General features: G+C 46.6%; 1 protein-coding gene across 2 annotated transcripts in view; it reads left to right on the top strand.

The window, feature by feature from the left end:
* plekhm3 (pleckstrin homology domain containing, family M, member 3) overlaps window positions 1-15,667 on the top strand; it is a 36,061-nt gene extending 20,394 nt beyond the window's left edge. For both annotated transcript variants that reach the window (XM_049019439.1, XM_049019428.1), the window contains exons 6-8: window positions 3,523-3,586; window positions 11,369-11,526; window positions 12,177-15,667. In XM_049019439.1, the coding sequence (XP_048875396.1) occupies window positions 3,523-3,586; window positions 11,369-11,526; window positions 12,177-12,357 (403 nt within the window). In that variant the 3' untranslated portion in view covers window positions 12,358-15,667. The remainder of the gene's footprint in view (window positions 1-3,522; window positions 3,587-11,368; window positions 11,527-12,176) is intronic.

The following is a 15,667-nucleotide window of genomic DNA, read 5'->3' as shown; positions in this document are numbered from 1 at the left end:
TGGATTGGCACTATTTAAATTAGCATAAATATGATGTTACAAACTGAAAAAAGTCACTGAAGGTGCACTTTTATAAACAATCCTCAGCCTTCCTTAGCATGCAAATTGCCTGTTTTTCTGCTGTACATCTTGTGTTTACAGAATGTCGCACTGCTTTCATCTTGGTTGATTCTCGCTCAGTTTCAGTCATTGCAAAATCGACACACATACTGAGATATGCCTTCATTCCACATAGCCTGCTTTAGCTAAGGTAGGTAGGAATATGCCCACACAAGCAGGGTGAGTGAGCATGTGTTGAGATTCGGTTTACACAAGGGAGGTTCCTAAGTGAGGAGGCATTAGTTCACACTGACCAGGGGCATTTCTGAATGTCCCTCTCCTAACCTCTAAACTCTCTAACCTCTTTTCTCATGAGAAGAGAGGATCAGTGTTTGATCGCTCTAGACTGTCCCTTAGTCCGTTTGACCATTGAGAACCAGTGATTCTCCATTGCCAGACAATCACATTGTTCTGTTTGCTTTAGGATACTGCAGCATTGTAACCTTGTAGTATTTGTAGGTTAAAACTTGAGTCTGTGTTAAACCTGAGGAGTTCTTCGGCTTGTGGTTTATCTTCATTTCTGTGAAGTGCAGCCTTATGCCAGAGAACATGCCACTTCAGGTGGGTTGGTATCCATCAACTTAAAACGAAATGCGCAGTATGGAAGTAATGGTGCCATTTTAGCAGACCACTTACCTTGGGCCATGCACCATGTCCTTTCGGCTTTAGTGCCTTTCATCTTAGGGCAGGATACTGCTTAACATGTTTTGTCTGCTCGATAGCCCATTAGTGTTCAAATGAAATGGTAAGCATGAAATCCGTAAAGGCATATTTGGAACAACCCCATGTATATACGTGCAATTCAGTGTGTTTCTCATTTTAATTGAGATGTTTTTTTATGGCCAGTTCCCAATGGGAAGCCTTGGGATTCTCCCCCAGCTCACATGTGTGAATGTTTATTCATACGTATCACGGGTTTGTGAATGGAAACACCCAAGTTTCACCTTTCTTTGAAGTGCTCCTTTGTGACGTCGGCACTGGCCTCTTTGAGGCAGGGTTCTGCCGCAAGGGATGGGTCGTTTTTTGGCACCCGGAGCGCATGAGTGATCCCAGCTGCCTGACTGGCGGGCTTTTCCGCCAGCAGCACTGTTTACCGCAGTCAGGGCGACCCCAGTGAAGAACGTGCACTCAAGCCAGTGTTTACCGGCCCGCCATTAGCCAGCGGCGGCTAATGCCCCGCACATCAAAACAGTGGGAAATTAATGATGACGGTGGCGCTAAAATATTATCCCAGCCATCAATCCTTGGAGTGACCGTACAGATTTCCAAGGCTGAGAAAGGCAGCGTTTGTTTACAATGCAGCCCTGAAAATGGAGGAGAGAGCCGTCAAAGCCCACACCGCCAGGGTGGATCCAGTGAGTGCCGCACCCACACGCAGGCTGACACTCTTAATGAGTACGCGCTTACATGCTGCGCTACTCGTGTGCTGCCCCTGTACTCTGCTTTCTGTGCTCCGGCTGTCACTGGGAAACGGCATTTGTACAGTGACATGACAGTGATAATGAAACGTTGACATTTTTGCAGCGTGGTTCCACAAATCAGCTGCCCAACAAGGTGTTGCCAACGTTTGGCCATTTGTTAACTTTTATGAAGGGTCAACACAGTCGGTAAACATAACGTATAATATAGGGCTCACAGTGCTTTACTGAAACTGATAAGTGCTTGGATGTAGCTGTACTCTGCTTGTTAGCCATGATACCTGTAAGTCATCACCATGGCAAACACACAGCTGAAACCGGGGCTTATCTCAGGAGTATAGAATAGGACAATGTTTCCCAATTCAATCCTCGGAGACCCTCAGACAGTCCACATTTTTGTTCCCTCCTGGAAGGGCGCAAAACTGTGGACTGTCTGGCAGAGAGCTGGGAGGAAGAAAAATGTGTAACGTCTGCGGGTCCTCGAGGACCAGGTTGGGAAACGCTGCTCCATGCTAGAAGTTGGCAAGGCAGACTCTGTAGGTATCAAAATAGTAGTAGTATTTTGCTTTTATTTTAATTGGCGGTTGTAGCCAGTCAGATACATCTGATAGTGCTACACTGACTTGAGCACCAACATTTATTCCATCCATTTTCCAACCGCTTATCCTGGTCAGGGTTGCCTGGTGACCTTCAGTCGTAGGGGGCGTCATAGCCCCATCGATACCTACTGACCCAGCACCATGCCGTCCCCTGACATAATTTGCCTTGGAAAATATGAATACATTTAGAATTTCTATTTCCTGCTACCTAATACAGATCGTCACTTCAAAGCAATCCTAACCTTCAATTACATTTGGGATTCCATTTGGGAGGCAGCCTTTAGACGTGTAAAAAATAATTGACAAGAAAGGCTGTGAAACTGATCTAAATATTGTGATATGAAGTATAAAATGTGGTACATTTAGAAGATTTAGTATTATCAAGATGATCTATAGACTGGATGGAAATTTGATGAGTCGTTTTCTTTTTGTGCTTTTCTTGATCTGGGATTACCTCCATCTGCTTAAGTAATGAATAAGGTAGAGATCGCACAGGTATAGTGTGTGTTCAGGAGGAAAGTTCAAGTTTCCCGACTGCCTGCTTACTTGACTCCATCATTCATTGTCTTACGTAAGTGACACTTCAGCTGTGCGCCTCAAAACCTGTACATGTGTAACTGCCCATGTCTTCGTGCTCCTCCTTACTCCTGTTTATTCCTGTTTACTTCTGCTTACTCCTGTCTCCCAGTAATATCGTGTGGCAGTCACTCTTGTCAATAATCAGGCAGGCGGGTATTCAGTGCACTTTTTGAGGCAGCGTCCTCTTCTAACTGACCGTCCTCAGCCACCCATTTTCTGACCCTCGTCATTGTTGCCTTGCTAGAGCCATAGCGTCAGGGGTTGACTGACATGTTTGATTGCTGGAGCCGTTTTAGGCTTCATCTGATTTTAACACCACGGCAACAAATGGGTCATCAAAACCATTTTCCTCCATAGCTGCCCCCATCCTGTCACTTTGTGCTCCTGCCAGGACCACTTGGCAAGGGAGTGAGGAGATGGAGCAGGCTAGTGAACGCTGAAGAGGGCTTTAATAGCCGGGTAAATCTGGATTGAGCAACCCTACTTCACCCTTAATAAGGGAGAGTGCTTTTAAATGCCTGTTTCACAGGCTGTTTGCATTCAGTTCAGTTAACCCTCATTTTGTACGCACCTTGTCTCTGGGTTGCTGTGGTTACTGGGCATTATGAAGGTCCTCCACGCTTTGGCTTCTCGGGCATGTATGGGCGTGTGAATTTGTGTTCTGTGCACGTGTGCTTACTGTTCTGTGTCCAGCCAACCCAAGGCAGAGCTGAGTCTCCTACAGTAGCACTGGTTTAGGGTGGCTGTACCGGGCTCCTGCCTTGCACTGTGCCACTGGCCGCTGGGCAGCATCGCAGTAACACTGGCACTGTTCTCCTGTCCTCCAGGATCTTTCCCAGGGAGTATCTCCTGCAGCACATTCACCTGTATTCCTTGGCTGACCTTCAGCAGGTAAGATGCTTATAAGAGCAGCTATTGTCAGTTTTGCTGTATCCCCTCTATACCAGGACTATAAGTCAGTAATTACACGTCCCTCAGATGATGTGACACAGCCAGGCCTTGCTATCACTTAATCTGGGGGCTGGTGGTGTGAGCCTGGGACCTGTCCTGTTGTACGCTTGGCCTGTGTCAGTCTGTTGGAAGTGAGCATCGTACCGCAGCCAGTGCCGCCGTTTCTCATCTTCAGGGAAGATTAAAGCAGTGGCTCCCTGCGCTTACGTGTCTTGTCTCACATCCTATCTGTAAACCAGCTTGATCCCTCGCCTCCCCTCCTTGCCCCCCAACATTGACCCACAGAGGCTTTCGCCTAGCAAGAGTCCTTCAAGCTGCCTGTTACAAACTTCCCCCAATCTTATAACTAATTATACTCATTCAAGCTCACAGGCATAAAAAACAAAGCGTGACAGTGTCGCATCCTTTTCCCTGCATGCCTGTGTGTGTGTGTGCGTGCGTGCGTGCGTGCGTGCGCGCGCTGAGGGAGGTGACAAGGGCCCTGAAATTGCATCTCATACAGTATGCAGTGCTGTATCAGGGTTGGCAACTGTCATGCACCTGACGTGACACTCACTCTTTCAGACTCATGCTCAGGAAATCTTATGGTAAATCTATATTATTCCATTATAAACCTAGAATTAGCTGCACCAAATGTGTTTGTGTAGTTTGGAAACCCTACAGACTATTTACAAAGTAATGCAATTGTGACATGCATGTAAATGCGTGTGCATGTGTGTGCAGACTTGCCTCGAATTGAAAATCTCACTCTAGGCAGCTGACCAAAGTTGGCAGCCATGGTTGCATTGCAGCAGCTATCATGTACACATTGATTGTACTTCAGAGCAGACAGAGAATAGGGAACCACAAATAAAGCACCGAATTGACATTCCTGGAATTACTGAGTGCAGGTCTGTGTTTGGTATTGGCTGAAGCTGAGCTTGTCCGCTGAATGCAGGTGCTCCATCCACTGGGCAGAACTGATCCTTCCCTAGTGTCACTGCTGTTTTCGATGCATCCTGTCACAGGCTAGATGACCAATAAGGAACAATTTACCCTAGAAATTGTTTTGTGGTCCTGTAAGGTTTTTTAGTCTATTCCCAGAATACCCAATTCACAATAAATCTGAGCTCTTTTTATATTTACCAGTGCAGTTTCCCAGTCCCTGGTCTTCTGATAAATACATTATTTCCTGCTTTGTGACCAGTGTGAGACACTGTGTGTTTGACCTTTCGGTCTTTTTCAGCCTGTGGCAGAGAGAGGTCACATTTACAACTCGTTGTTCTCCTCTTCACTCTCTCATAATAGCCTTTCCGCTCCTTTTATTCATTGTGCTGTTAGAAGGTCTTCATGGTTTAGGCCTTTCTGCTGTTTTTTTCTGCAGTTTGCTGAATGCTGAACTGCTGCAGAGTCATTTAAAAAAATAAATAAAACACTATTCTCTGTGGACCTTGTCCCATCCGAGCAGAATTAACTTAAAATACTAAGTTGCTGAAATCACATATTCCAGTGTGAGTATGATTTGATTGATTGCTGGATTTAATTTTATAGCAAGTTTTGCGTTTTTTGCAAAGTGCACTTAGATGGTTTGGATTAAGAGTCCCACATAAATGCTAATTGTATTGTGCTCGTTTTACTGGGTTCCATGTTAGTCTTGCCAACAACCTAGAAAGAGCTGAAGGACTTGCATTCTCCATTTTCATGTGACATGCACAGACCTATGCATGGACCCGTGGTTTCATTTTGTCCTCATTTTGTTTGTTGTTCCTCAAGCAGTGATGGGTACAGTATCTTGCACAGTCCCCTATGGTGCTGTTTGGTCATAATCAAATCAGATATTTTTGCTTGCAGATTAAACTATTTTTCTTGGAATATTCATTGAGGTTATCCCGAGAGCTCTGTGCTCCTTTCCTTCACATGACTGCAAACATCCCACCCTAAGGTTTCAGACACACTGCAGAAAGTATTAGGTACCAGTGGTGTCACTGCATTCCAGTCAGCGTCTTGGATCTCCACCGCTGTGCCTGTAATTCATATATGGCAACCGCTCAGACACACACTAGCATGTACACACAGAGGCACACGGCGCAGTGTTAATCCTGTTTTCCAAGCTGGTCGGAGGCCCGGCGTTATCCAAACAGGGCTCACCCTTTCTTTATCTGTCTAATCCGGGTCTTTCTGAGCAATTTAATGAAGCAGATGAGGACATTAGGGCCTTCATTACAGCATGTGCTGGAGGGATAAAGTAGCGGGTGTTAAACAGCAGTTTTAGGGGATTAAGCGGTGGCCTTACAATGGCGCGTGGGATGGGATGGGGCGAGGGCGGAGCCCGGGGTGCAGCTGCGTGCCGCTGTGTTTCTGCATGTTGCCACGGCAGCTGGAGGCTGACTTTGCTGTGGCCCAAGTGCGCGTCCGAAATGAGAGAACTCTGCAATCAGCAGGGCACGAGGTGCACCAAGTGCCGTGCTGTTAAAATGTATTTATATCAAAGTTGTTTTTCCTGTTAGTGACCTAGTGTTAATCCTTGATCTGTAATAATTAAAAGATGTATGTACTTTGATCCAGTTGTAATATTTGTTTATTTATTTTTTAAGATGAATGAATTTTATTGATCCCATGGAAAAATCTTTATCTATCGTCTCTTCTAGTACAGAATTTTTTTTATATTTGAACAACATCTCAAAATGTGTGTTAGAGTATCTGCCATGGTATAATCACAAAGAATACTGTTTTCTGAGTACTGTTTGACATGAAGCTTTATTTTCTGTAAGATGGATATAAATTGTGAACATGGAAATATAATTAATGGACAAAAGAATACTTACGAGTACTGATTAAAGCATTGCAAATATGGGCAGTTCCAGGAGGTGCAGCCATTAGTGTGGCAATGCTCCCTCAGCCTGCCCTGGGCTGTATGCAGGTAAGCAATGTGAGTATGATGCCTCACCCCCAAGCCCCCACCGCAGCTGTCAGCTGAGCATAAATCTGGGAACTGAGCACTGGGCTGTAGCTTGTGTTCACTCTCTCGAGCTAAATTATTGATACGTTTAATTAATCCTTCTGTCAGCATTGATCTGAGGGTTTATATTTCATCTTTGGAGGAGACATAAATCACACGCTGACATGGGGCTGCCCTTGTTTGGCAAGCACTTAATTGCATTGTGTCGTCATCTATATATATATATTAGGTAGTACCAGGTTGGACCCCCTTTTGCCTTCAGAACTGCCTTAATCCTTCATGGCATAGATTCAACAAGGTACTGGAAATATTCCTCAGAGATATTGGTCCATATTGACATGATAGCATCACGCAGCTGCTGCAGATTTGTCGGCTGCACATCCATGATGTAAGTCGCTCTGGCTAAGGGCGTCTGCCAAATCCTGTAAATGTAAATGTAAATGAATCTCCCGTTCCACCACATCCCAAAGGTGCTCTATTGGATTGAGATCTGCTGACTGTGGAGGCCATTTGAGTACAGTGAACTCATTGTCATGTTCAAGAAACCAGTCTTGGATGATTCGAACTTTATTACATGGTGCATTATCCTGATGGAAGTAGCCATCAGAAGATGGGTACACTGTGGTCATAAAGGGATGGATATGGTCAGCAACAATACTCAGGTAGGCTGTGGCGTTGCAACGATGATCAGTTAGTACTAAGGGGCCCAAAGTGTGCCAAGAAAATGTCCCCCACACCATTACACCACCACCACCAGCCTGAACCGTTGATACAAGGCAGGATGAATTCATGCTTTTATGTTGTTGACACCAAATTCTGACCCTACCATCCGAATGTCGCAGTAGAAATTAAGACTCATCAGACCAGGCAACATTTGTCCAATCTTCTATTGTCCAATTTTGGTGAGCCTGTGCGAATTGTAGCCTCAGTTTCCTGTTCTTTGCTGATAGGAGTGGCACCCGGTGTGGTCGTCTGCTGCTGTAGCCCATCTGCCTCAAGGTTTGACGTGTTGTGCGTTCGGAGATGCTCTTCTGCATACCTTGGTTGTAACGAGTGGTTACTTGAGTTACTGTTGCCTTTCTATCAGCTCGAACCACTCTGGTCATTCTCCTCTGACCTCTGGCATCAACAAGGCATTTTCGCCCACAGAACTGCCGCTCACTGGATGTTTTCCCTTTTTCGGACCATTATCTGTAAACCCTAGAGATGGTTGTGTGTGACAATCCCAGAAGATCAGCAGTTTCTGCAATACTCAAACCAGCCCGTCTGGCATCAACAACCATGCCACGTTCAAAGTCACTTAAATCACCTTTCTTCCCCATTCTGAAACTGCAGCGGTTCGTCTTGACCATGTCAACATGCCTAAATGCACTGAGTTGCCACCACGTGATTGGCTGATCAGTAATTTGCGTCAACGAGCAGTTGGACAGGTGTGCCTAATGAGTGAGTGAGTGAGTGAGTGAGTGAGTGAGTGAGTGAGTGAGTGAGTGAGTGAGTGAGTGAGTGAGTGAGTGAGTGAGTGAGTGAGTGAGTGAGTGAGTGAGTGAGTGAGTGAGTGAGTGAGAGGTGTAATATGACACAGTAGCAGTGAAAATTTAGTAAATGTACCTGTGGTTTGCAACCCCTCCGCTGTGGGCTTGCAGGACCTGAAGGACAAGACTGTGGCCAGACTGGGTGGTTCTGTGTATGAAGGAAAAAAAGCAGCCTGCAGACGGACAGTATTTAGAGTTCATGCCTACGGGCCTGTGGCCCTGGTGAATGTGCTTGTGTGGCGTATCCTGTGGCCCTGGTGAATGCGTGTGCCATGGCCTTTGGCCCTGGTGAATGTGCACGTGTGGCGTGTCCTGTGGCCCTGGTGAATGTGCACGTGTGCCGTGTCCTGTGGCCCTGGTGAATGTGCACGTGCGCCGTGTCCTGTGGCCCTGGTGAATGTGCACATGCGCCGTGTCCTGTGGCCCTGGTGAATGTGCACGTGTGCCGTGTCCTGTGGCCCTGGTGAATGTGCACGTGCGCCGTGTCCTGTGGCCCTGGTGAATGTGCACGTGCGCCGTGTCCTGTGGCCCTGGTGAATGTGCACGTGCGCCGTGTCCTGTGGCCCTGGTGAATGTGCACGTGCGCCGTGTCCTGTGGCCCTGGTGAATGTGCACGTGCGCCGTGTCCTGTGGCCCTGGTGAATGTGCACATGCGCCGTGTTTTGTGGCCTTGGTGAATGTGCACGTGCGGCGTGTCCTGTGGCCCTGGTGAATGTGCACGTGCGGCGTGTCCTGTGGCCCTGGTGAATGTGCATGTGCGGCGTGTCCTGTGGCCCTGGTGAATGTGCATGTGCGGCGTGTCCTGTGGCCCTGGTGAATGTGCATGTGCGGCGTGTCCTGTGGCCCTGGTGAATGTGCACCGTGTCCTGTGGCCCTGGTGAATGTGCACGTGCGGCTTGTCCTGTGGCCCTGGTGAATGTGCACGTGCGGCTTGTCCTGTGGCCCTGGTGAATGTGCACGTGCGGCTTGTCCTGTGGCCCTGGTGAATGTGCACGTGCGGCTTGTCCTGTGGCCCTGGTGAATGTGCACGTGCGGCGTGTCCTGTGGCCCTGGTGAATGTGCACGTGCGGCTTGTCCTGTGGCCCTGGTGAATGTGCACGTGCGGCTTGTCCTGTGGCCCTGGTGAATGTGCACGTGCGGCTTGTCCTGTGGCCCTGGTGAATGTGCACGTGCGGCTTGTCCTGTGGCCCTGGTGAATGTGCACGTGCGGCGTGTCCTGTGGCCCTGGTGAATGTGCACGTGCGGCTTGTCCTGTGGCCCTGGTGAATGTGCACGTGCGGCTTGTCCTGTGGCCCTGGTGAATGTGCACGTGCGCCGTGTCCTGTGGCCCTGGTGAATGTGCACGTGCGCCGTGTCCTGTGGCCCTGGTGAATGTGCATGTGCGGCGTGTCCTGGCTCCTGCTGGTATTTGCTGTAAGGTTTCCCCTTCTGTCAGGCCTGGGTGTGCGCGTGCTACCCCCTTCCCCTGGCCCTGTGCACCACAGAAGCAGCGGGATGTAATTGGGACCTCTCACAGAGGCCCTTTTCACTGCCCCCCCTCCCCCCCATTGCCACTACTCAGGAGAAGGTGGGGGCTTCACTCTTCTTTCTGTACCAGTCCCCCTCCCTACTCCTTCTCCCCCACCCCGCTCATTCCTGGAGCTGAAGAATGCTCGCCAGCCCTCTAATTGGTGGGCCGTGGCTCTGCCAGGTGTAGCCACTTGTGCCTGGCCCCTCGCTGAATGTACGCTGGAGGTCCAGGCCCCTTCCCTGGCCCATTCAGCCACCACAATGCGCTTCCTTCAGACCCAGGCTTTCAAAGCCTGCCCATTCCTAACTAGCTGCCCACTAAATGGCATTCACATATTATTTTTTGAGCTGCCTAAAAAGACTCTCCCCTCCTACACCCAGTTAGAAAAAATCCTTAATTAGTTTAAGGTTTGCATTCCAGTAATTTCTTTTGTGCTGGACTCCATTTTACTGCTTCTCCTCTGACTGAAATTATCAGTGTGTAACCCTGTGTGCAGTGTCCCAATTCTGTGAGTGTCCACCAGTCCCAGTCATCTGGTTATTCACCCAGTCATTGTGACATTTCTGGAATACTTCTCACTCTTATATTTTGTATTTTGCTGTACTTTTTAGCATGAAAAACAAAGATTTTGTATCTTAGCTGTTCATGCATGAAAAAAACCTTGAAACTCTCTGGATTGTTTATTTACTGGAATATAGGTGCTAAAAGTCTGGATTTTTTTACTTGATTTTTTTTCCTGGTTTATATGTTACTATACTATCCTGAGTCCAGGAAGTGGGAAGCTGTCTGTGTGAGTGTGCCTGTGTGTGTGTGGTCATGGATTTCCAGGAAAAAGAGCTCACACAGTATGCAATCATTATTTCCAGCTTCTGTATCCTTGACTAATGCCGCACAACAGCCTTGAGTCATGCACTGATTGCGCTCACTGCATGCATTTTTTGCATCCTAGGAAAATGGGTTTCGGGGGAAAATTTCCTGAAGCTTTTATAGTACTTTCTGTGTTAATAAAGCTCATGCTCTACTTTTCCCTCTACTTGTATTTGTAATAATTGATTTAGTGAATATACCCAGTAGGATAAGCAGTTTGGAAAATGGATGGATGGATGGATTTAGTGAATATTTGAGGAAACCCATATTGGTGTACAGATTTTTTTTAACAGTTTTGTTTTATGAAATCCATTATTGCTCCCGTAGGTCTTAAAGAAAGTGTTGGCCTGTGAGCCCAGGCTGACCCTATGAAGGATGAGCATGTGAGACCCAGCGGCATCGGCAGAAACGATCAGACCGCGAGGGGCATTTTCAGGGCAGCTAATGGGGTGACTGTCCCACTGAGCAGCTCGCCGTACAGCGCATGCTGTCCCTTACTGGCTTCTTGAGGCGTTTGAGACGAGGCTCCAGGCGTCTTGGGAAGCCACATGCGCTGTTTAATACAGTTTTCTCACATGCTTTAGACAAATTACCTTCCACTTAGTGAGTTGGATACCTTGGTGCAAGGCAGCATTTTAAATGACGTCCCCTTTATCCCTCCACACTGTTCTGTCCCTTTCATGACTGGACTTTTATGTTCCTTTATCCCTCCCCTCTTTTTCTTCTCCTCTCCTTTGCACCCCACCTTTATCTTCATTGCATCCTTGTTACATTTTCTGTCCCATATTCTCACCGTCTTCCCTCTCCACTCCCACATCCTTGCATTCCTCTCCGCTCCATCACCATGTCTGCGTGTGTGTGTGTCGCCCACCCAGGTGATCGATGGAAAGCTCGCCCCCTTCCTCTCCAAGGTGATCAAGTTTGCCAGCTCCCACGTCTATAGCTGCAGCCTGTGCAGTGAGAAAGGCTTCATCTGCGAGATGTGTCACAATGGCCAGGTCATCTACCCCTTCCAGGAAAGCGCCACCAAGAGGTGAGGTAAAACAGGGGTTCTCAGTAATGTGGGGCTCCTTGGTCTTTGGTAGCTGATGTACTGTTAGGCGACCCTTGATACCACAATACATTCATGTCCTGCAGCGTCAGTGCCTAACAAGCCTAGCTTGTTTATAACCCCTGAAATTGCTCCTCAAGGTCTGTGAGCAAGGAGAGTTTATGTGGGAGCCGAAGAGTGATGGTAATAAAAAGAGAAATTGCCTGACATGATCCAGGATGCCAAGAGACCAGGCACATATTGGTCATTACTGGCATTTCAGTCTTGTTACTTGTTTCAGCTACTGTTGCATGTGGAAAAGCAGCATGCTGAGGCTTCCTCTCTTGGTTTAAGCAAAGAATTACTGCTTGTTGCTTTGTCTCCTCTTAACCTTAGAATATGTGTCTTCTGTTTGCTTAGACAAAAAGCATCTGCGAGTGCTCAGTCTCAAAGACTGCAAAGCCTTCCTGGCAAAGTGTAAACTGAATTTCATGCAAATTTTTCCCCTCTTTAGCTCCATGTGCCATTTGATTGTCAAAATCGCGAACACAAAGTATATTCTGTATATATCTGCACAGTTCAGATGTTCTAGGGAGACTCCGAGTTCAGCTCAGCCTCTTGTATCTGACCCTGTTGCATGCATGTGTGTTTAGGTGTGAGGGCTGCGGGGCGGTCTTCCATACGGAGTGCCACATGCGGGCCCAGCCATGCCCTCGCTGCGTGCGCAGGGAGCTGCACAAGAAGCCCTCGTCCTTCTGGAGGAGCATGGGCCCCTGGGATGACCCCGCCAACGACCCCTACAACTGCTTTGAGCTGCCCTTCCAGGACACCTGAACGACTTGCCAAGAGAAGGGAAACGTCTGGGGGCTGGAGTGGAAGACGGGGCAGATTTTGGGTGGAGAGTGTGCCGCTACCCCTTCCAGGGCAGGGCACCTGTCCTTCTGTTCTAGGAAAAACGGAACGGAATCTACACATAATGCGGCTTGTGTGCGGGGAACATGTGTAGCGACTTGTGAATGGTACCTGTGTGGATGAGACTCACTGATGGTGGAATTGGAGTGTGTGTGCGTGTGTGTGTAAGCTAGTGGTGCCCGGAGTACTAAGCTCTTAGTGTAAGTGCCCAGGGGGATGGAGATAGATGTTGTTCTCCCTGTCTGCTCACCTGGTACAGAAACACAGCCAGACAAAAACACTTTGCACCTCTCACAGAAGAAGTGCTGCTCCATAATGAGACCAAATGACCCTCTCCTTTCATCTTTGAAATTAGTGCTGGGACCAATAAGAATGCACACACTCAGAGACACACAAGACGCGCATCCTTAGTCGCACACACTCACAGATGAAAGGGAAGGGGCCCAGGCTCTGAGGATGTGAACCGTGATTCTGTAACAGCGGCACCATGTACAGAGGACTCTGCGGTGTCCTCCTCCGCGCTGCTGCGGCACCTTCCACTGCTCTGCAGGCTCCACTCCACTCGCTTCTGCTGCACTAGTGCTTTCTCTCACCTCGAAAGCTTTGTATGAGCAGTGTTAGAGAAAGAGGCTTCTGGGATGCTCGCATCATGTTGGAAAAGGCTGAGAGCCCAGGCCCAGCATCCAGAGTGCATCACTGACCTGTTCTTCCCATGGATTGGACCACACATGCTGACTCATCGCACTGTTAACTCTACCACCCTGTCTGTCCTGACACTGGCTCCTTAAAGAGTGACATGTAATTAGCGGGTCAAATTTAATATCAATGTACTGTTCAAGTCTTCCATTTGTCTCTCGAATTTGTTGTGCCATCGATTGCACTACTGCTTATGATTGAGATTGTTCTATTACTAAGAATCCCCCAGTATTGAAAATGCTTATTCTGTGCGTGTTACCACAGTAACCATTTTTATTGTGTATCTCCACTAAAAGCAGGAGCCAGAGTGTTGACTCATCCTCCCCATCACTTGGCTTCTGACTGACTTTTCATGTCTGGGCTGATTGTTGTCATGCTAGGGCTGGTCATTTGGGTGATGAGAGGGCTGACTTCAAGGGCCTGGTCTTTGGGCTGAGCTGTACAAGGGAAATGGTGCAATCCGCTTTGTTTTAATCTCAATCTGTCACCTCAGCTGAAGTTTGATTACAAAACGGTACTATTACAGCCCACAAATGGAAGACGGCTCAAAGTCCCAAGTGCAAGCGAGGATGAGGAAGCCGAATGTCAGTCCCCATGTGTCCTCCTGCCGTGCTCCTTGCTGCTTCTCCTGAACCTACGGCAATAACTAGCTTTGATTTGCTGTTATTAAAAACCTACAGCATTTCCTTTATGGTACAATGACCGTTGTAGATTGACAAAAAATCCAGAAACTCCCCTATGCAACCTCCACTTTTAGCCCATTTTGATTGACCAAGGAGTGCTGTCTTGAACCTGCTGCATCTCCAGCATCTTCAGCGTTTCCTTTGATTCTTCTTTTTTTTTCTTCTCAAACTCTATAAGCATGGAGCTCAAAGCAGGAGCCAGGTGTCACTCCCTAAGTAGCCATATATTCCCAGCTGACTTCAATGGGGATGATGATGATGATGATGATGATGATGATCAGCTGAGGTTTTGCAAAGTTACTGAAGAAGGGATCACAAGCAGACGATAAGAATGTTGTTCATAACTGATGGTCGGGTTACATTCTTATCAAATACCCAGCTGATTGACACCTTCTGATTACCTGAACTGTCCACTGGAAGACAATGTTCAGCATGTATTAATGTTGGCAGAAGCAATTAGGTGGACTTGGGGGGTGACCCCCTGAAGTACGTAATCCTGTACCTGCAGTGTGTTTCCATCTCCTGTTTGTAATAATTTTGATATTGTATTTATTTAATTGAAGATGACATAGATGGAAACAGCCTAAACTTGTTAGGAACTGACGCAGATGAAGTTTAACCAAAAGTAAGGGATTAGAATGGATTTTTCTCATCAGTTTCTTGCCTTTGTTTTTAGTTTTTTGTTTTGTTTTTGAACCATTATACTTGCACTAAAGAAACTTTCTTTTAGTTATACTCTGTAAATTTGTAAATACTGTGTGTATCTTGGGAAAGTGGGACATTTACTCTGCTCCTACTAAATGCTTAGAGTATCATTTTATTTATTGAATTACTTTGCTTGCCTTAAATCAAAAGCCAAAATAAAAGCCTATTGATGTTTTGTGATCCCTTTGAATACATTGCTATGGATGTGGGATAGGCTTATGTTACAGAAATTGGCTTTGAATAGATATAGCTTTATATATAAACAGTAAATTTAAGTTCCACTGTGCATAGGGAGCCTTGTAATATAATAACAATTCATGTGCATCTTTCATAAGCGGATCTCCATAACCAGTAATACTTTTGCTTAAACTGTGTGGAAACTGGCTATACTTTACATTCTGCATAGAAAGTTTCTAAATTGTTCTTTAACTCGATTGCATCCCTAGTCAGGATCAAAGGGGTTTGTTAGTAGACGCTGCTCCATTGAGCAGTGGGGAGAGTTTGAAATGTGTACGATGGCAGAGAGGAGGTGGCTAAAACCACAACAGAACTGGAGGTGTTGTTTTTAGGAGTCTTATTAGATACTTGAACAGGTAGAGAGATACTCCAGCTTTTCAGTTGATCAGGGAAGTAAATGTTTCAATGCACTAAATCCTACAGGAGTCTTGCCAGGCTTCTAACTGTTACTTAACTGTCAGTAAACTTGAATATAGTGTTATATACATAGTCTTTTTCAAATTCAGGGATCCTCAGCACTCTGTGGAGGACTATATCACTTGCCAGACAATGCCAGACAATTGAACTCAAATTGTATAGGATAAGTTTTTGTTTTGAGCACCGAACTAAATGTTTTATTTTTTATTTTAAATTATTATTAAAAGGGAAGCAAGAACCCTCAGTGACTTGAATTTTCATGTTACATACAAACCCATACATATCAGGTTACTTATTATTTATCGAATGTTTATTGTATTTGTTTTTTGATGCCTCTACGCCCTGGCTCTGCTTTCCATGTGTCTGTGAACTGCTCTGTGTGTGTGTGTGTTACTCCATATTGCGGCTGATCTCTTATGCAAGTACTGAGATTGTGTCAAATCCTGTTACTTTTTTTCTACCAATGATGCCAATAAAGCAAACTATTTATCACA

This window comes from Brienomyrus brachyistius, chromosome 1 (assembly GCF_023856365.1).
Source record: "Brienomyrus brachyistius isolate T26 chromosome 1, BBRACH_0.4, whole genome shotgun sequence".
Classification (NCBI taxonomy): Eukaryota; Metazoa; Chordata; class Actinopteri; order Osteoglossiformes; family Mormyridae; genus Brienomyrus; species Brienomyrus brachyistius.
This window is presented reverse-complemented; position numbering and strand designations above follow the sequence as displayed.